The sequence below is a fragment of the Durio zibethinus genome, chromosome 21 (assembly GCF_047325235.1).
Source record: "Durio zibethinus cultivar Kanyao isolate XHJ-2024 chromosome 21, ASM4732523v1, whole genome shotgun sequence".
Lineage (NCBI taxonomy): Eukaryota > Viridiplantae > Streptophyta > Magnoliopsida > Malvales > Malvaceae > Durio > Durio zibethinus.
Window position 1 is genome coordinate 3,170,576 of NC_143182.1, and position 18,205 is coordinate 3,188,780.

Consider the following 18,205-nt stretch of genomic DNA (forward strand, 5'->3'; position numbering starts at 1 on the left):
AATTTATTCTTACGTCACAAGTAAATAAATATCCGATTACAGATTTTTTTTTTTTTGAAATATAGAGAATTTAGTTTTTTTTTTTACTAAATAAATTAATTAGTATAATTAGTATAAGATTAATGACTAAAAAAACATTAATCCAAGACTTAGGGACATTATTATTCCTTGAACATTAATCAGAGGTACATGTGGTCCGCCAAGCGTGGCGTAGCAATAGCCATTAATGGCTCGGCCTTGGGCATGGTCATCCCATAAACTTCCATCGTATTTATATCTTCAGGTCTCAAACCTTCCGGCGGGGCCCAATCAAAGCAATGAAAGAGTCGAGCCAAAGCCATGAGCACCAAGGTCACCCCAAGTGGCGCGCCAGGACACTTTCTCTTCCCAGCACTGAATGGCAGTATTTTGAAATCGGCTCCGTGGCTTATCTCGACTCGGGTTCCATCAGCTAGCCAGTGTCTCTCGGGCCTAAACACTTCAACGTCGTCCCATAATTTGGTATTGCGGCCCAGCCCGTGGGTGTTGATGAAGACACGTGTCTTGGAGGGGATATAATAACCGTTGATGGTCGTGGCTCGAAGGGACTCGTGTGGAATTAGAAACGGTCCAGCTGGGTGCATGCGGAATGTTTCTCGTACTACGCAGCGTAGATAGTTAAGGTGAGGTAGATCGGATTCGGCGACCATTCGATTGGGACCAACGACAGAATCGAGTTCTTCTTGGATCTTACGAAGGACACGTGGATGCTTTATCGCTTCGGCCATTGCCCATTCGTTGGTCACAGCTGATGTATCTGTTGCCGCAGCTATCATATCCTACAAGCAAAAAATAAATAAATAACAAAACACTGCCAATTAATTGGCTCTTTTCTTATAAATACACAATTTAAATATTTAATTCTATATGTTATGCAGTGAATCATTATTCATAATCTTATCAAATTCTCATAAATATTTTAAATATTTAATAAGATGAAATTTTATAATTTATTGAACTATATACAGTGTTAGGGTATATCAAGTATTAAATTAATAAAATCCTTTCATTTGGGATTTAAGGAACTTCTTGTAGCATTTTGCAGTATAAAAAAAGATTGTGTATGCAACCTGAATTAGAGCTTTAATATCAGTATCATCCATTTGTGCTTTTCCATCTTCTCCGGGCAATGACAACAAAACATCAACAAAATCCATTTCTTCACCATCCTCCTCTTTTCCAAAGTCTTTTTTCTTCCCTTCCCTTGCCCTCCTATGCTCTTCAATAATCCTTTCGTGAAAATCATCTACTCTTCTCTCCACTTCCCTCATCTTCTTTTCACAACCATAAGGATCCACCCATCTCCAAATTGGCAAATAATCACCCAAATAGATGACACCCAATAGCCAAAACAGCTCATGGGTTATGTGCATGAACTCCACGGCTTCTTGTGGGCCAGCAGATTCAGCACCAAAATATTGCCTCCCTAGCAACATCCTAGTCACATTGTTCATCGAAAAGGCACCCAAAACTTCCCTCAAGTTCACAAGCTTACCATTTTCGGCTCGGGCCGAAACATCTTGTACTAAATGTTGGGCTTCACCAGCTCGGTGTTTTGCAAATGACTCTAGTCTTTTTGTTGTTAGTAAATGCTCCATACAAATTCTTCTCATCCGCTTCCAATGCGGGCCTAGAGGCGCCAAGGCCACATCTCCGCACCCATAGGCGAGATGTACAGCGGCTAGGGTCCGTGGTCTGGAGGCAAAGACATCGTCTTGGCGGAGAAGTATTTCCCGTATGATGTCTGGGTCATTGGTGGTGATGGCGTCTACGCTGCCAAGCCGGAGGTAGACTAATGGCCCATATTTGTCACAAAAAGAAGCTAAATCCCTATGTGGAAGTGGGCTCAACTGGAGCAGGTTACCAACTACTGGCCATCTTGGTGGGCCTGGAGGAAGCTTGTTGCTCTTATGCAATGGCTTCCGCTTGAGCCATTGACATAGGATGCTGACAAAGAGAGCTCCAAAGAGAAGGGCCAAAGCAAAGATGAATACACCCATGCCCCCAATTTAGCAGTACCTTATCAAGGAGAATATATGGTTTGCTCTTGTAATATATATAACAAAGAATGCACCAAAAATAAAGCGAGAGAAGTTTGCTTAAAAAAAAGTTTAATGTTAGATCTCCACGATCTTGACATGCCGAAGTTGTGATGGCAGGGCTGCTTTCACTAGTCGCTTGGTTGGTGAAGAGTTGTATGGGTTATGGTCCTATATGTTCTCCTACCTCCAAGAAATGGTATTTGCATGCAGCTGACCATGGTGATGGCCTCATGGTCTCAACGCGGGCTAACAAGTGCTCTGTGCCTATGTCACGGGCCGAAAACACATCGGTTTTGACTCATGCATGAGTTGTGACACTAACATGTAAGTGCAACTAAAAGTAATAAATTATACATAATAATGGAGATGGTTTTTAATTTTACCGTATACTAATTTTTTTTCCTAAACAAAAAGGTGTTAATCAAATACAATTTAATTTAATTGACAATGATTAAGAGTTAAAATATTGGCTAGCAGATAAAATATGATGAATTTACTTTATAGTATTATCATATGGAAAATTATGTTTTTAAAAATTATTTTTAAATATAAGCATAGTAAAAGGCATAGTTTATAGGATCATAATTCAAATACGATATAGACATTGGCATAAATTTTATGATTTTTGTTTTATTTATGTATCTAATTAGGGTTAGTTTAACGGATGAAAACCCAAACACTAGATGCCTCACATAACTATAGAGACTTTATTTTGCTAAAAATTTTAGCATTATGAAAGATTTATACCTCTATATACATACAGATTAAAGGAAATGAAAGATTTCAACCGCTATATCTATCGATTAAAGAAATCCCATGGAATTTTTTTTTTAAATAGTGTTACAATTAATATTAATGTGTATTAAATTTTATAAAAAATTTATTATATTAATTAGAAAAATAGACCCCGGAGCATTGCGAATCTATTTTTGATAAAAAAAAAATATTTTTTATTAAAAGATTTCAGGAGGCTTTCTCTCAAAAAGAAACAATGGCTGGAGCGGCTTTTTGGGATACGAAACAAATTAGTTAATATGGTTAAAGTTTGTTTTCCTAGCAATAAATGGTTCCATGGTCTAGTGGTCAGGACATTGGACTCTGAATCCAGTAACCCGAGTTCAAATCTCGGTGGAACCTTTTTTGTAGTCCCCTAAAATCATATTTCTAAAATCCTATTTCGTTTTCTAGCCCACGCGGGAGACGAGCAATTCCATCAAATCCTTAATCTCCATTCTCCTCACTATGCACCAAATTAAAACCCTAAAATCATTTTTCCTGGAAAACATCCAAGTACCTTCCTTTCTGAATTTATATCTCTCTCGCTTTATCTCTCCTTTCTATTTACAACATGGAACAAAAAACTCGGCAACAGATCGAGGAAACAGTGAACGATATACTGAGCAAAGCCGACATGGAAGAGATGACTGAGTTCAAAGTCCGAGTCACGGTCTCGGAGCGACTTGGGATCGACCTTTCTAATTTTACTTACAGGAAGTTTATTAGAGAAGTGGTCGAGTCTTTTCTTCTCTCTACCGTTGAAGAAAATGGCAATGGAAAGGAACTCAACTCGAAGCTTCAGGAAGAAGAGGCCAAAGAAGCGATTAAGGTTAAGAAAGAAATTGACGGGGATGGAGATCGCCTTATTTGCAAGGTTCAAACCATTCACTTTTCTTTGGGTCGATGAAATTGTAGAAAAATAAGTAAAGTTGCAATTTTTGCAAATAGTGGTAAAATTTAGATTTATTTTATTGTTTGGAAGCTGAAATAATGAATAAAGCAGGAATTTTTGTTGAAGTTTGATATCAGTGTGCTTTAACTGAAGTGATTAAGAAATTAGTTCTAGTTTGGTGTACCTTAAACTTTCGTTTTTGGAGTAACATACAATTTATAGGTAAGTGGAGATCTGGTTCCATGTTGGAACTTAGTTTTAGTTATGGTGTTGTTTTTTTTATCTGAATCCTTGCTGTTATTGAAGATTTCTCATTTTTGATTCAGCTAGCAGACAAGAGGAATGTGGTGGTTCATGACTTTAGAGGAAAAACTTATGTATCGATTCGGGAGTTTTATGTAAAAGATGGAAAAGAGCTCCCATCTGCAAGAGGTAATGATATATATGTCACCCTTCCCCTCCCCTCTTACTTTTCTTTTTTTTTTTCCCACTAATATAGATTTATTTCTTTTTGACTAGCTCAAAAGATCCTCCACATTAAAGCTTTTATATATATTATAGATTATAGATTTTTTTTTCTTTTCTTATAATCAACTGCACATCATGAAAAAAAGGCTTTGCTTCCTGTTGTTGTTTTACAGTGACTTCTAAGTCCAGACTGATAAGAAATAATGATTCATACTTGTATATCATTTTACCGATTGAATCGTTGTTATAAATATCTGCTTTCTCATGATTGACTTGCTTATCTTAATGTCTCTTGGATTCCGTATTATTTCTTTTTTTCCTGTTGTCAGAGCTGTTTGGTTTATCATGCTATATTCTTTATTGGGACCAAAGGCTTTTCTCTCAACATCCATATCCTTTTCTTACTCCAGGAATTAGCTTGACAAGTGAAACCTGGTCAGCTTTAAAGAACAGTTTCCCTGCAATTGATGAAGCTGTCACAAAGATGCAATCAAAGCTAAGGTGGGACTCGATTTTGAGTTTTGAGGTCGGCAATAAAGTAGTTTATTTATTGTTATCTAGGTTGTCAATAATATACAGGAAGTTTTCCGAATGCCAAAAAAAATGGATAACTGCAGAGTTGCTTATATCTAGGTTTGCAGGGTTTTTCTTCTTGCCTGCAGACGTAAATTATCATTCAAAGATTGTTTGACTTGGCAACCTATTGTCTAATGATGGACTGACTTTGGACCCTTGAATAAATTTACTGCAGAAAGAAAATTGACTGTGAACAAAATGGAGATGTGTCTAATTCAGTGACTGCTTTCTCTCATGAATTTTCCCCTATTGAAACAACTCGTTTTGATGGGAAAAATTACCATTGCTGGGCAGAACGGATGGAACTTTTCTTAAAGCAATTGCAGATTGCATACGTGCTTATTGATCCATGCCCTAGTCTTACTCTTAGTTCTGACGCAAGCAGTGAAGAATCTGCTCAAGCCAAAGCTGCTGAAAAGAAGTGGACAAATGATGACTACCTTTGTCGGCACAGCATTTTGAGCTCTTTATCTGATAATCTGTATTATCAATTCTCAAAGAAAACTAAGAGTGCTAAAGAGCTATGGGGAGAGCTAAAATTAGTTTATCTTTACGAAGAATTTGGAACAAAGAGAGCTCTAGTTAGAAAGTACATTGAATTTCAAATTGTTGATGGAAGACCGATTGTTGAGCAAATGCAAGAACTCAATAGCATAGCTGATTCTATTGTTGCTTCTGGAATAATGATTGATGAGAACTTTCATGTTGGTGCCATCATTTCCAAGCTTCCACCATCTTGGAAGGACTTCTGTATTAAGCTGATGCGTGAGGAATACCTGCCCTTCTGGATGTTGATGGAACATGTAGGAGTTGAGGAAGAGTCTCGTAACAGAGCCAAACAAGCAGAGGATTCAAAATCTGCAAGCTTTCATGCAGCCAACAATCTAGGCCCGAGGATAAGAGATATGAAGAAACCAGGGGTCCCTTGGAAAAAGCGAGAATCGGAAATGCATGGCAAGCCCTTGATATGTAACTATTGTGGCAAGAAGGGACATCTTTCGAAGTTCTGTCGAAATAGAAAATATGAAAAAGATGTGAATGGGAAGCAAAATGGGGAGAATTCAACCATACCCACCGTTTCAAAGGTTAACATAGTTGAGAGCAACATGTAATTAATTGAGATGGATGCTGTTTTCGTAGGCCCAGGTTTTCTGTTCAGTTGTGTTAGGGAACAATCGATGCATCTTTTTACCTTGTAAGTATGGCTTCGAAATTGTTGTTTTATTAATGTACTATTATTGGATACCAATATAAAACATTCTTTGCCTGTGGAAGATAATTGTGAATTGTTTAGAATTGGTAACATATTGCAGAACCTTTGTCACTTCCAAATCTGCCCTTGAGATTTATAGCTTGTTTTGGCCCCCAACTCTGCTTGTTTTGACGGGATTAACTCACTTGCAGTAACACTGCTGCTGTCGACAATCCTTCAGCGGTGACTGCTTTCAGCTGTGGGCTCCATCTGGATCACCTTGTTAGCCCAAGCCCACCCATAAGCCTAAAATATTTTCCTTAAACCCAAATCGGTCACGTCCATTACCAGACTAGTATTGGACTAATCAAGTCCACCAACGAAAAACAATATAAAGGGAAAAATCTAATAACTTTTGGCCTTTTAATTTGATTGGAAGAAGAAACCTGGCTTTTTCTCTATATATCAGGTTAAGGTTGAGATTTATTAAAATAAATAAAAGTCGAAGAAGCAAAAGAAGTGTGAATTATCGCTGTTTTGCCAAAAAAACGTGCTTTACCAAACACCGCGTTTTTTGTGTTACGTTGGGTCCCAGTTTAAGTGGAAAGGTCAAAAAATTCCTCAATTTGTTAAACATCTCATTAAATTCTCCCAAGTGCTGTTGGGACCGCTAGGTGTCGTGTTTGACTCTTACATGTGTATTTCCTGAACTAAACCAATTTTACATTTATTCCGCGTTACTACTAGTGCATTTTGCTTTCAACATTGATTCACTTGCTTGAATGAGTCAAACAATAATTGAATGGCTATGATTTCTTCTTCATGGCTCCAACATTTGCAAGTTTGACCTAAATAATTTATGCTTTGAATTTGACCCATCATCACGTGCCAATGCTTTTCAATGTTTTTCTATCTGTTGCTCGTCTTGGTAAAACCACATCCCAACTCCTCATAAACAAGGTGAAGAAGCTTTCAACATAATTAATAATATGTATACATATGAAACTCCATATACAAGAAGCAAAAGAAATGGGGCCTTGGATGTGGACTGTAGGGCAGCGTGGGAGATGGGTAAAGCAAAACAACAAATAGAAAGCAGAAGGCTGAAGCAAAATCATGAACTTTGTGTGGTGGCCCCTCATTTGGCCATATTTTTCAGAACTTATCCCTTGTTCAGACGTGAGACATGATATCTTTTATTTAAAAAAAAAAAAGGAAAATGGTGCACATGGGAGCATTTTCAAGCGCACGTTTGAGTTTTGAAAGATGGGGAAGGAAGGATTAAGTAATTTTGAAGGAAATTAAATTTACTGTTTAGATTGAGATTTTGACTGATGAAATGTTTTCTGCTATCAAATTTGCCTTTATGGAAATACAGAACGTGGCTTTGTCACGCTTTTGGATTGAATTATCAAAGGTCCAAGACTTTTAAATTAAAAAACAAAAAATCCAAAGTGGCGTTTGATACAAGAAAATTCATAAATTTTTTTTTAAAAATTTTAACGATGAATATTTAATTTTCATATTTGATTTAAGATAATTCAATCAAAAGAAAAATATCAAATTTTTAATAGTATCTAAATTTCAGAATAAAAAATCTATTTTTTTGTAATATTTTAAGATTCCAATAAAAAATTATATTATTTTTAAATTTAACTTGAATAAAAATAATGTAATAATCATTATCTTTTTAAAAAACATGTTTTGGAAGTGATTATAATTTAATTGTAGATTTTCGTACAAAAAAATTATATTAAAATTAAGGTGTTGGACATGAAAAAATATTTTAAATAATTTTTTTATATTTTTATAAATGAATTATGAACTCTTTAAATAATATTTTTATATATTTATAAAATGATTATTTAATAGTTTTTTTGTACAAAAATATCTTAAATAATATTGTTATACAAATATAAATTAATTATTTAAGGTATTTTTTGTATTAAAATGTCTTAAATAATTTTTCTATACAAATATAAATTAAATAATTCTTTTATATTTTAAGGTTTAGGGTTAATATTTTTATAAAGTGATTATTTAAGTGGTTTTTGTACATAAAATATTTTAAATAATTTTTTTTATATTTTAAGATTTAGGGTTTAAGGTTAATATTTATAAAAAGTTTATTTAAGATGTTTTTTGTAAAAAAAAAAAACGTAAATAATCATTTTGTAAATTAAAAATAATTATTAAATGATCTATAATATAAAAAATAAAAAAATTTATTTAAAACGTTTCTTTATAAAAAACACCTTAAATGTTTTTTTTATTTTTTTATAAAATGATTATTTAAGACATTTTTGTATAAAAACACTTAAATAATCTTTTTACAAATAAATTAAAAGAATATTTTTAATTTTTTATGATGTAAACAAAGTGACAAGCACATTAATTGATCTTTTTTCTAATAATTTTTGTTACTAAAAAAAATATCAAATGTCTCAATTGATGATATTTTATAAATAAAAATAACAATCAAATAAAAAATTTTTTTTTGCTAAATGTATTATTTTTTGTTTAAGTATTTATTATTAATAAAATAAATAAAAAATTGACATTATATATTTAAAAAAATATATAATAATTATATAAAAATTAATATACGTAAATTCTTCTTAACGAAATGAATGAATATAAATATAAAATATTTTGAAAATAAAAAAAAAATCTAAAATATCACACTTTTTCATAAATTACAAATTTTTTTAAAAATCTTTAAATTTACAAATTAAGCGCCTCTTAAAAAAAATACATGTACGACATGAATAATGTCACAGCTCTTTGATTGGCTGGAAACACCGTCATGGGGTGGAACAACGCAGGTGCCACTGGATCACTTAACTCTATCTTCACAGTTATTAAACGGATCTGCTTGGTTGGTTACTGGTTCATAAACCTCTTGTTCTCGTTCTGCTAAAATTAGAAATACCTCAGTTTCCTTTATAGAAAAGTGAAAATTTAAAAACGATGGCATTGAATTTGAGAATAGAATCGGTTCTCTTCACCTTTTAATGTGCATCTGAAGAAGCTTAAAGCTTCACTTCGTTGCTAAAACAACGAAAAAAAAAATATACAAAACAAAACCAAACTGACTTCAAGATTCCGATCTGCAGTTGCTATTGTTTGTTGATTTCATATGAAATATAAGACTCAAATAATAAAAAAATATTTTAAACTTTATCACTTTACTTAATAAATTTTTATATCTTATTACATTCAAATAAACTTTTAAATTTTAATTTATATCCAAATAAATCTTTAATCTTAAATTTTTACTTAAGTAATTCTTAATATAAATCAATCATTTTTTTAAAATAAAAATTTATTTAAATACAAATAAAAAATAATAATGACTTATTTTAATAGAAGAAAAATATAAAAATTTATTTAAAAAATAAAATAATTCATGCGCTTTTTTTAACATTTTAGCCAAAATAGAAACCCTGTACATCAACTTTGCTCAGTACTTGCTAGATTTTTTTGCCTTCTTAGGACCAAAATAAAAAATATATAAAACTGCCCTATCTAAACAACAAACAGAACATTCTTCCCCAGTCATAGAACGAGGACCCTTTTTTTTTTTTTTTTTTTGTGTTTGTGTGCATGAAAAGTGGCCAAACTGGTTCTGTTTTGTTAGTACCATCCATTACAGTTGCAATTTACTAAGCTGATAAGAGATACGGAAATGATAAAGAGACCATTTCAGCGCATGTCTATGGCACAGAAGAGTTAAAGAGTACAACAGTTGTTAGATATAATACTGGAAAATTCGGTGGAAACAATGACAATTGACAAACATAAGTTCAAATGCTACCAAACCAACTTTACTGTTAATTTCACTCCCCAAATTTACATGCTTCACGTTGCTTCCTGCTCATCAACAAATAGGCATTTTATATCAAACATTCCACGGCTTTGGCATACTAAATTTCTTTTCTCCACATGTTTGCCATGATTGACTAAGGATGACGAGATTATACGCTACTGGTGAACAGGTTTCCCTTAAAAAAGTAATAATAGTGGACCAAAATGGAACAATCAAACCTGGAGTATCCAACCCACCAACTTTACTGCTATTAAATCAACAACTATCCTGACTTGTTCAAGTGTGAAAACGCATAGATATCCCTATCCTGTATCCATTGAGCTCAAGTATTATTACACAATTTAGCCAATTTAACAACTTATTTCTTCAATAAATGCATATTTAACCTTGCATCAGCATGCAACACGGGCATTAACAAACCATTGCAGATCACTTGCGGAAGGGGAAAAAAAGAAATAATCAGGAAAACTGAAATGATGCGCATTAAATCATTCTTTAATTCCTCATACGTTAGTACTACTGATTTGATATATGATGATTCTGACGAGGCAGAGAACAAAAAACTTGGGAAACAAAAAGTAAGAGAACCCCCAAAAAACAAAAAAAATCAATTTCTAAACATCCAACAACAGCATAGTTGGTTAAACTTACAAATTTAATTCATCTTGCAAAAATACCTCATTATAACAGAATATGTATAATATAAACAAATCACAGAAAATTTGCTGCCCTACTTGGTCAATAAGTAGTTATTTCTACTCCTAGCAGGCCCTTCTGCTCCTTGAAGGATCACTTCCTGTATATCCAAAACCTCTTAAGATGCTTCCGATCAGGTTTTTCACTATAATTTTACGCCTATGGACTATGTTAAATGCAATTGTGTGCTACCCAAGAGATGATAAGGGCTGTAAGGAATTTGATTCATGCGAAAATGCTTCAATTAACTTTTCCCTTGTTAGCTGCTCGGATCCTTGAGACTTGATAACAAAGGTATGAAACACAGCATCATCTGCCGCAACAAGTTTTGACTCAAGTACATTGATCTGAGCCTCTTTAAAAGCTTGGATTACTCTTGATGCTGGATGTGAATCTAAAGGAGATCTTACTCTTACAACAACCTCATCATGAACAGCTTGAACATCAATATCAGGAGGTAGGATATGATTCCCTGCATTTGCATTAGGATCCAACCCTGCCAAATCTCTCGAAGTACTACCAAACTTCTCCCTCTCTGCTTCCATGACCTTAAGTTTTGCCTGAAGCTCATTGATGTAAGCAATTGCATCTCCTAACAATGAAGCTTTGTCCATTTTGGATATGTTGGGCACCACAGCTCTTAAGGCATAGAACCGCTGGTTCAGCTTCTCACGCCGCTGCCTCTCTGCTTCAACATGATTAAGAGGTTCTTCTCTTCCATTAGCAGGCTTTCTACCCCTTTTACGTGGCCTCCTTTCATCAGCTGCACTCGTCTTCTCTTCCTTGCATGAAGCTTCAACATCCGAGTGCTCAGATTCACCACTTAATGGCCGAGTAATTGCAGAAGGCCTTGAAGTAGCCCCTGAGAAATTTATCTGCATTTGGACTGGCGTTTGAGACTGATAGGGGTTAAGCCGAAACTCTTCCCTAGTCCCACTAGCAAGCTCCGGAAAATTATTCGTTGTGTTTTGAGAACCATAAAATTCAGTTGGACTCCCTTGCTTCCCACCATGAACATGTGGCCAACCAGAACCATGAAGACCATTTTGATTACTTGAAAATGAAAGCCTACCACCATTAGCATATGCTCCCCATGTTGGTCTCTCTTCCATCTTTCTAACAGCAAGTTTCTCCCGATAATTGGAATGACCATGTGAAGTGTTGTTCAGATCCTGCCCGAAAATCTTTGGAATGCCTTCCACTCTTTCCACAATTCCCAAATTCGAAAAATGGGTATTTTCATCTTTCTTCTCATTCACCACTGGTATTGGTACAGCCATTTGCTTTGCCCTAATCAACGAGGAATTAGATGAGAATGAACTTCTTATTGATTGCAACAACTCTAAGCTTTCAGGTACAGATCTCACGGACCCCAATTCAACAACACCAACATCAGTAGGGACCAAAACGATAGTATGAACTCCAGCAGACTTAGCCAAAAATGACCTAAGACAATATTCCGAACCTGTTTTCAATGCATCAGAAATCCAAACATGCTTACCAGACGCAAAACACTTCCCTGGACCGCCTTCTCCAGGTGGAAAAGAAAAATACATGGATGCTAAAAAGAACATCTCAGTATCAGTAACTCTATCCAACCCAAGAGCATAATTATCCTCATCTAATCCACCAAACAAAGTATGCAATTTCTGCAAAACCCTTTTCCTCATCTTCTGCAAAGTCTCGTCTTCAAGCCGCATATTAAGAATCCGAGTAGCTTCAGATTCTTCTCCTTCTTTAGGCTCCCTACAACATCCATCTCCCCAACCAAGGACCCAATCGCTAGACTTGGACGTCGAAATTTGCCAAAAAATGGCGTAGTTCCAGCTAAAATTAGAAGCGTTAGGCCGTTCCACAAGATCTGAGAGCTTGTTTTGAAGATTCTCATCACTATTTATAGCCACTAAAAGGCTCTCATTTGAAACCGAGCTTGATATCAAGTAGTCAAATGCTCTTGTTCCTAAAACAGCGGCAACCATAGCCTTATCTTCATCGTTCCAAGCCCCACCTCCCATACCCACTTCAATTTTCATCCCTTAAACCACCCCCAAAAAAAACCCAAAAATCAAATAAAGATTAAATTTTTTCAAATACCCAGATCAAATCTCACCCCTAAAAACAATAAAAATTAAATCTTTTTTCAATGCATGTCTAACTAAAATAGAAACAACATGAGGTTTTCTTCACAAGCCCAACATAAAGCAGCCATTTTTTTCCCTTTTCAGATCCCACTGGCTTATAAATAATAAAGAAAACCCAGAAAAAATAAGCTAAATTAAAGCCAAAAACACATAATAATTGAAGATAAATAACAATACACACCAGTTTGCATGGAAAAGCAAATTTGGGATCAGCAGAAGAGTGTTCAAAAGTCTCAGGGCACCGTTCAAACAAAAAAAAAAAATATTTCCCCCCAGAAAAAAAAACAAAGTTTACTTAAGAGAAAAGCAGAAGAAGTAATAAGCCCTTCTTTTAATTTCCCTCTTTGCAGCCAATTATGCAGTAAAAAAAAAAAAGAGAGAGGATGGGGAGAGGGGAATTTGTTGTTTTTGTTCTTTTTCTCTTCCAAAATCCTAACTGGAATAATTAGACTATGGTTAGTGGAGATTAGGGTTACATACTAACCATGGTTAAAATTGTTGGGTTAAATTTTAATTGGTCGGAAGTTGAGGGGTAGTCGGCAATGATTTTGTTTTGGCGGTTTCTTTTTTTTTTTTTTTTGTCAAAATTTTTTTATTTATTTCCTATTGTAAGAAAAAGTAACATCCAAGGAAAAGATAATTTAAATTGTTTTTTAGATCTCTCTCTTTTTTTTTTTTTTTTCATGCGACTTTAAGCACAGTGCTAAGTTTGAATTTTCTTTTTTTATTCGAAAAATTTTTTTGTTAAAATTAATTAAGGATAATGAAAAAGGCTTTTTTGTAACGGGTACAGGTGGACATAAAAATGCGTGAATCTTATGCTAAACAGTGCCACGCAATAAGTTAGAGTTGCAACATGATTTTCTTGTGACCCCAATTAGGATTTTTCTAGTAAAATTAATAAAAAATAATTTTTTTAAATTATAATATTTGATTTAATTTGAATTTTTTTTTAAATATTAAATTTGAATTGAATTTATAATCAAAATTAAAAATAAATAAAAACTTAATTAAATCACATATAAATATTTATTAGTTTATATAGTTTTTAAATTTTTATAAAATAAAAATAATAATTTTATATCAAAATTTATTTAAATACATAAATTTTTATATTAAACTAATATATAAAATAATTAATTTAATAAATTAATAAATCGAATCGTACTTATAAAATTTGATTCAATTTTGATCGAATCGTATAAGTGATCAGTTCAAATTTTAATCGAATTTTAAATTTTTATAATATTATATAATATTAAAAAATTAAATCAATTTTAATTTAATCTGAACTATTATATCCTTTAATTAAGAACAATAATTTTCAAAATTAGAGATAAATGAATCAAATGTTAAATATATTTATCTTTATTTAAAATTTTGGGTAAAATGTTTTTATATTAAAAAAAAATTAAATTTATAGATTAAAATTTGAGTTTGAAAAATACATCCTTTGATGGCTGACCCGTGATCGCCATATAAGTTGAGACAAACTGGCGTGTAAATTTAGATATTAATTTGGTATTTTTAATGATAAAAGTAGAAAATGTGAAGTTCAGTTATTATTTTTGGAAAAATCTTCTCTGTACCATCTTTAAAGATTGCAAACCAGATTTTGTTCTATTTTCATATCATTATTATTTTTGGTAAATTGATGTATGGTATCGAAAATAGTAATATTGTAAAAAAAAAAATTAACAACAAATTTTTATATATATTTTGTTACAAAATATAACTTGTAGTTGTCTATATTGGAACATAAAATAATTTATGTTGTGAAATTTTATATTTTGCAATATTTATACAAAAATACATAATTTGAATAAAAAGTTATAAAAATTTAAATATTTATTAGATATAATATAATATTATTTTAACAAATTTTCATCATGTATAAATTGAAATAAAAAAAATTATCACGTAATGAATTTTAAAATAATAATATAACAAAATATTAACTATGATATTATATAAAATATTTAATTTAAAATTAATTAATAATAAATTAATAACTCAATTTAAATATAAAATTATAAAAAATTAAATATTTATTAAATATTAAATAACATCACTTTAATATTTTTACATTATTTTTCTCTTTATATATATATATATATATATTCTTTTATAAATTTTTATGATACAAATCGGCAAGGTACAGCACAGTACAACGAGGTCTCTCTAACGGGAGACATTGATCGTGTTAGGGTAGGGTCCTAAAATTTAAGGTTTTGTTGTACCTTAAATTAACGATAATTAACAAGCTCAATTATACAAATAATATAGTTTTAAGATTTTAAGTCTATGTTGTGTGTTTTGGGGCATCATGAGGTTGAAAGTTTAATAAAAAGCAAGACTTGGGAGACCAACAAATTTTGATAAGTTTGAGGTTTAATGTCTTAATAAAGATTAATTTGGTAATTATGGTCATAATAATGCATCCAATGGCCATGGCCCTTAATTGAGTAGAATCTAAGGCAAAACCAAAGTTGAAAGTGATAACAAACCAAAACAAAAAAAAAAAAAAAAAATCTGATTGTAGGCTCATTTGTTCAATTTCTGAGATAGATAGGTTATTTTATAATGAAAAATAATTTGTAAGTTAATACCAGTAAAGTTTTATCTTTCTTTAGGGGATAGGTGTGGGGTCCATTTCTGTGACAAATCTTTCTATAGATTGACGGTCCAGAGTGCAAGTCTGCTTGGAGACGCTGATCTCTTTCCCTGTATATGTTACAGACATAAAAATCTCCCCAAACGCCCACAATTACCAGACTTGCTTTTTATTTTTCTCCTGAAATTTCAGGTGCACCCAGTGGCAGTATAGTAAATATACGTATATATATTTGCTAACAATTGTCTTAAAGCACTCTTTGAACTTATCTTATTAGAAGTAAAAAAGTATAATTATCTTACTTTTGTTAAAATTTAGATTCCCCGTGATCTTATATTAAGTTGAGATAATTTAATTATAATTAATTAATTTTAAATTAAATACTTAATAGATAGTGTGAAGAGAATAACATAGGATTTCTTCTACTTCCATAAAGATTTTTGCCGGATTATAATTATAGCAATCTATTGGTGAAAGAAAAGGCTAGTTAAGATGATTAGAGACAAATGGGCAGATTGGAAATTTACATATAATAATTATGAAAATTTTAAATTATATTAATATTATATCAATTTAAATTACAAAGATTACCCATAACTCTGGGCTTGCAGGTAACGTGATCTAGATAGGTGAGGTCAAACTTAAAAAAGGACCAAGGCAAATGCTTTAAAAAATAAACAGTAAAAAGGTTGAATTTTGAATCGAGCACTTGACGGACCGTGATAATCACCACCAAATAGTTCTTCGACAATTAATTAAATTGTCGTCCACGACGCAATGTTAACGTGACGCATAGAGGTTTTTGAATATTAGAACGAGTCTTTAAGAAATAGAAAATTGAATTAAATAAAAATCACGAAATACGCAGCGCAGGTCGTCCTCGTCCATCCATTACGCGTTTTGTAACTGAAAAAAGGATTCACGTTTAACAGAGAACAGGCGTGCCACGTGCGGTATTTTCTAAGTCTCCTACGCACGTGTCCGCACCGCATGTTGTTTCTTTTATCGATCTTATCGAACAAACACACCGATTAAATATTAGTAAAAACATTTACTTTTATAATATTAAATTAATTAAACTTACGAGAAATCGGGAAAAAGAAGAAAAGGCAAAAGGGGGACGTTGGAGAAGGAAAAAACAGGCGAAAAGCTCGTGAAGAGCACGTGACAGTAACGTGAATTGAGGTTGGGTTTTAGAGTGAGAAGAACGTGACGTGCATTTAATAAAATCAGTTTCTTTTTAAAAATATTTTGCGGAGCTAAATTTGGAAAATAAAACAGCTATTGGTGTAACGTGTTTGGCGTGTGTCTGTATTTGATAATCCCACGACATTTTTGTTGTCTGTACTGACGTGTCAATATCTGCTATTCCATCACTTCTTTGGTCCATTCCCATTTTACCATTTTCGCGCCCTGCCTGTCCCCGTCGCTTTGGCTGCATCGGCGTGCAATTCCAAACTAAGTGCAACAACCCAGAAAAAAAAAAAGGAAAACAATTAAATACTTTTAATATAACTAATTCAACACTACGAGGCTTTTAATGGGTGAAAAGAATATTATTTGTGTTAATAATGGGATGAAAAAAATTTTTCTATTTAGGAGGATAGTTTCGTCTTTAAGCAAGCAGGAACTGGACGTACGTATGCAGAGACAGAGTTATGTGCTTGAATTTGAAATACGTAGCACAAGCGAGAGAGAAGTCTTTGGCATTTGGGTGAAACGAAAAGAAAATGTGAAATGTTTTAGTTTCAGCCGCATGCGTCCCTTCCCACCGCTGTCACAGTGTCACTCACATGTTATGCACCGACTTTTGGCCCACTCAAATCATACAGCTGTTTTCTTTTTTAAAAAATTCTACAGTATCAATGTACTTGGTAGACAATTTTCATTTTCCAACAGTAGCCATGCTTTTTTTTTCATATTTATTTTTTTATAAAAATGAAACTTCAAGTTTTTCTTATTCTATTTTTTAATATTAATAAAAAATTACTTTTAATTTCAATCTCAGACTTATAAAATATAATTTACTGTCGTGAGAGGAATTGATTTGAAGAATCTAAGTACGGAGTAAAAAATATCAAGGAGGATATACCAGTTTTTCTCGTGGTGACAGAGGTGGGTGTTTGAGGCATTGCATTAGTCAAAAAGGACAGGTTGAAGAAGCACCGGCATTTAACTATTAGGATAGAATATAAATGCTGTATTTAAGAAAATAAAATCATAACCAATAATAAAAGGTCAAATAGGCTACCCTCACTAGGAAGGATGCCATTACTGCTTTGATTTGAGATGATTGCAAAAATCCAGCAATTTTCTTTTATAATAATGGATAAAAGGCTCGTGAAGCCAAACTTAAGCTAATTTACTTATCATTATTCTTTTCGTAATATATTTTAATCTGAACCAATATGTAAAAAATAAAGTGTTTTCCTTTATAATACTTTTAAATTCATTGAAATAATGCTACCCAAATTTTTTAAAGAATTTCCAATTAGCATTGGATGAAAACGGAAGTGCATAGGCATGGAAAGATGGATGGGTTGTTAACTGGGGAGAGGTCCGAGAGAATTTTGGCCGACGAACCATAATTGCAGAACCAGCTCGGTGGAGCTTTATAATTTATAGAGGCTTAGGCTTAGCCCTAAAATTAAAAAATGAGTGTCAGGCACGAGTCGAAGTGTAGAACGTGTAATGACCCTTGTGGGGTCACAAAATGCAACCAACCCAACCCCTGTTGCCGGTGAATGGCACGTGGTGAACGTGTCTGGAGTGTCTAATTTTGGCCTTTGAATAAATTGTCCCAGTCCTGCCCCGAAAGCGAACCCATACCAAAAGCATTTACTTTGCCTTTTCAGTACGTTTTTTATGTCTTAGATTCCTTAATTGTAATCCTAATGTACTATTTTATTTATTATAATTTAAAAATTATTGAAGGATAT

The 18,205-nt window shown here is 32.8% G+C and overlaps 3 protein-coding genes and 1 non-coding gene across 4 annotated transcripts; 2 read left to right on the forward strand and 2 right to left on the reverse strand.

Moving 5' to 3' along the window:
• Positions 1-64: 64 nt before the first annotated feature.
• On the reverse strand, positions 65-2,076 carry CYP703A2 (cytochrome P450, family 703, subfamily A, polypeptide 2). Its single transcript, XM_022903855.2, has 2 exons — positions 1,110-2,076; positions 65-818 (listed from the first exon to the last, which is right to left on the reverse strand). Exons 1-2 carry the CDS (start codon positions 2,037-2,039, stop codon positions 180-182), a joined length of 1,569 nt encoding a protein of 522 aa, XP_022759590.2. The 5' UTR covers positions 2,040-2,076; the 3' UTR covers positions 65-179.
• Positions 2,077-3,146: 1,070 nt separating this feature from the next.
• Positions 3,147-3,218, forward strand: TRNAQ-CUG (transfer RNA glutamine (anticodon CUG)). The gene has a single exon. It is a non-coding gene; the product is annotated as a tRNA-Gln (tRNA).
• Positions 3,219-3,267: 49 nt separating this feature from the next.
• Positions 3,268-6,099, forward strand: LOC111304845 (zinc knuckle (CCHC-type) family protein). The gene is made up of 4 exons (XM_089750758.1): positions 3,268-3,732; positions 4,077-4,182; positions 4,629-4,719; positions 4,970-6,099. The coding sequence occupies exons 1-4, from the start codon at positions 3,430-3,432 to the stop codon at positions 5,904-5,906; spliced, it is 1,437 nt and encodes a 478-aa protein (XP_089606884.1). The 5' UTR covers positions 3,268-3,429; the 3' UTR covers positions 5,907-6,099.
• A 4,295-nt stretch (positions 6,100-10,394) lies between these two features.
• On the reverse strand, positions 10,395-13,061 carry LOC111304846 (transcription factor MTB1-like). The gene is made up of 2 exons (XM_022901826.2): positions 12,834-13,061; positions 10,395-12,546 (listed from the first exon to the last, which is right to left on the reverse strand). The coding sequence occupies exons 1-2, from the start codon at positions 12,841-12,843 to the stop codon at positions 10,700-10,702; spliced, it is 1,857 nt and encodes a 618-aa protein (XP_022757561.1). The 5' UTR covers positions 12,844-13,061; the 3' UTR covers positions 10,395-10,699.
• Between the last annotated feature and the right edge of the window lie 5,144 nt (positions 13,062-18,205).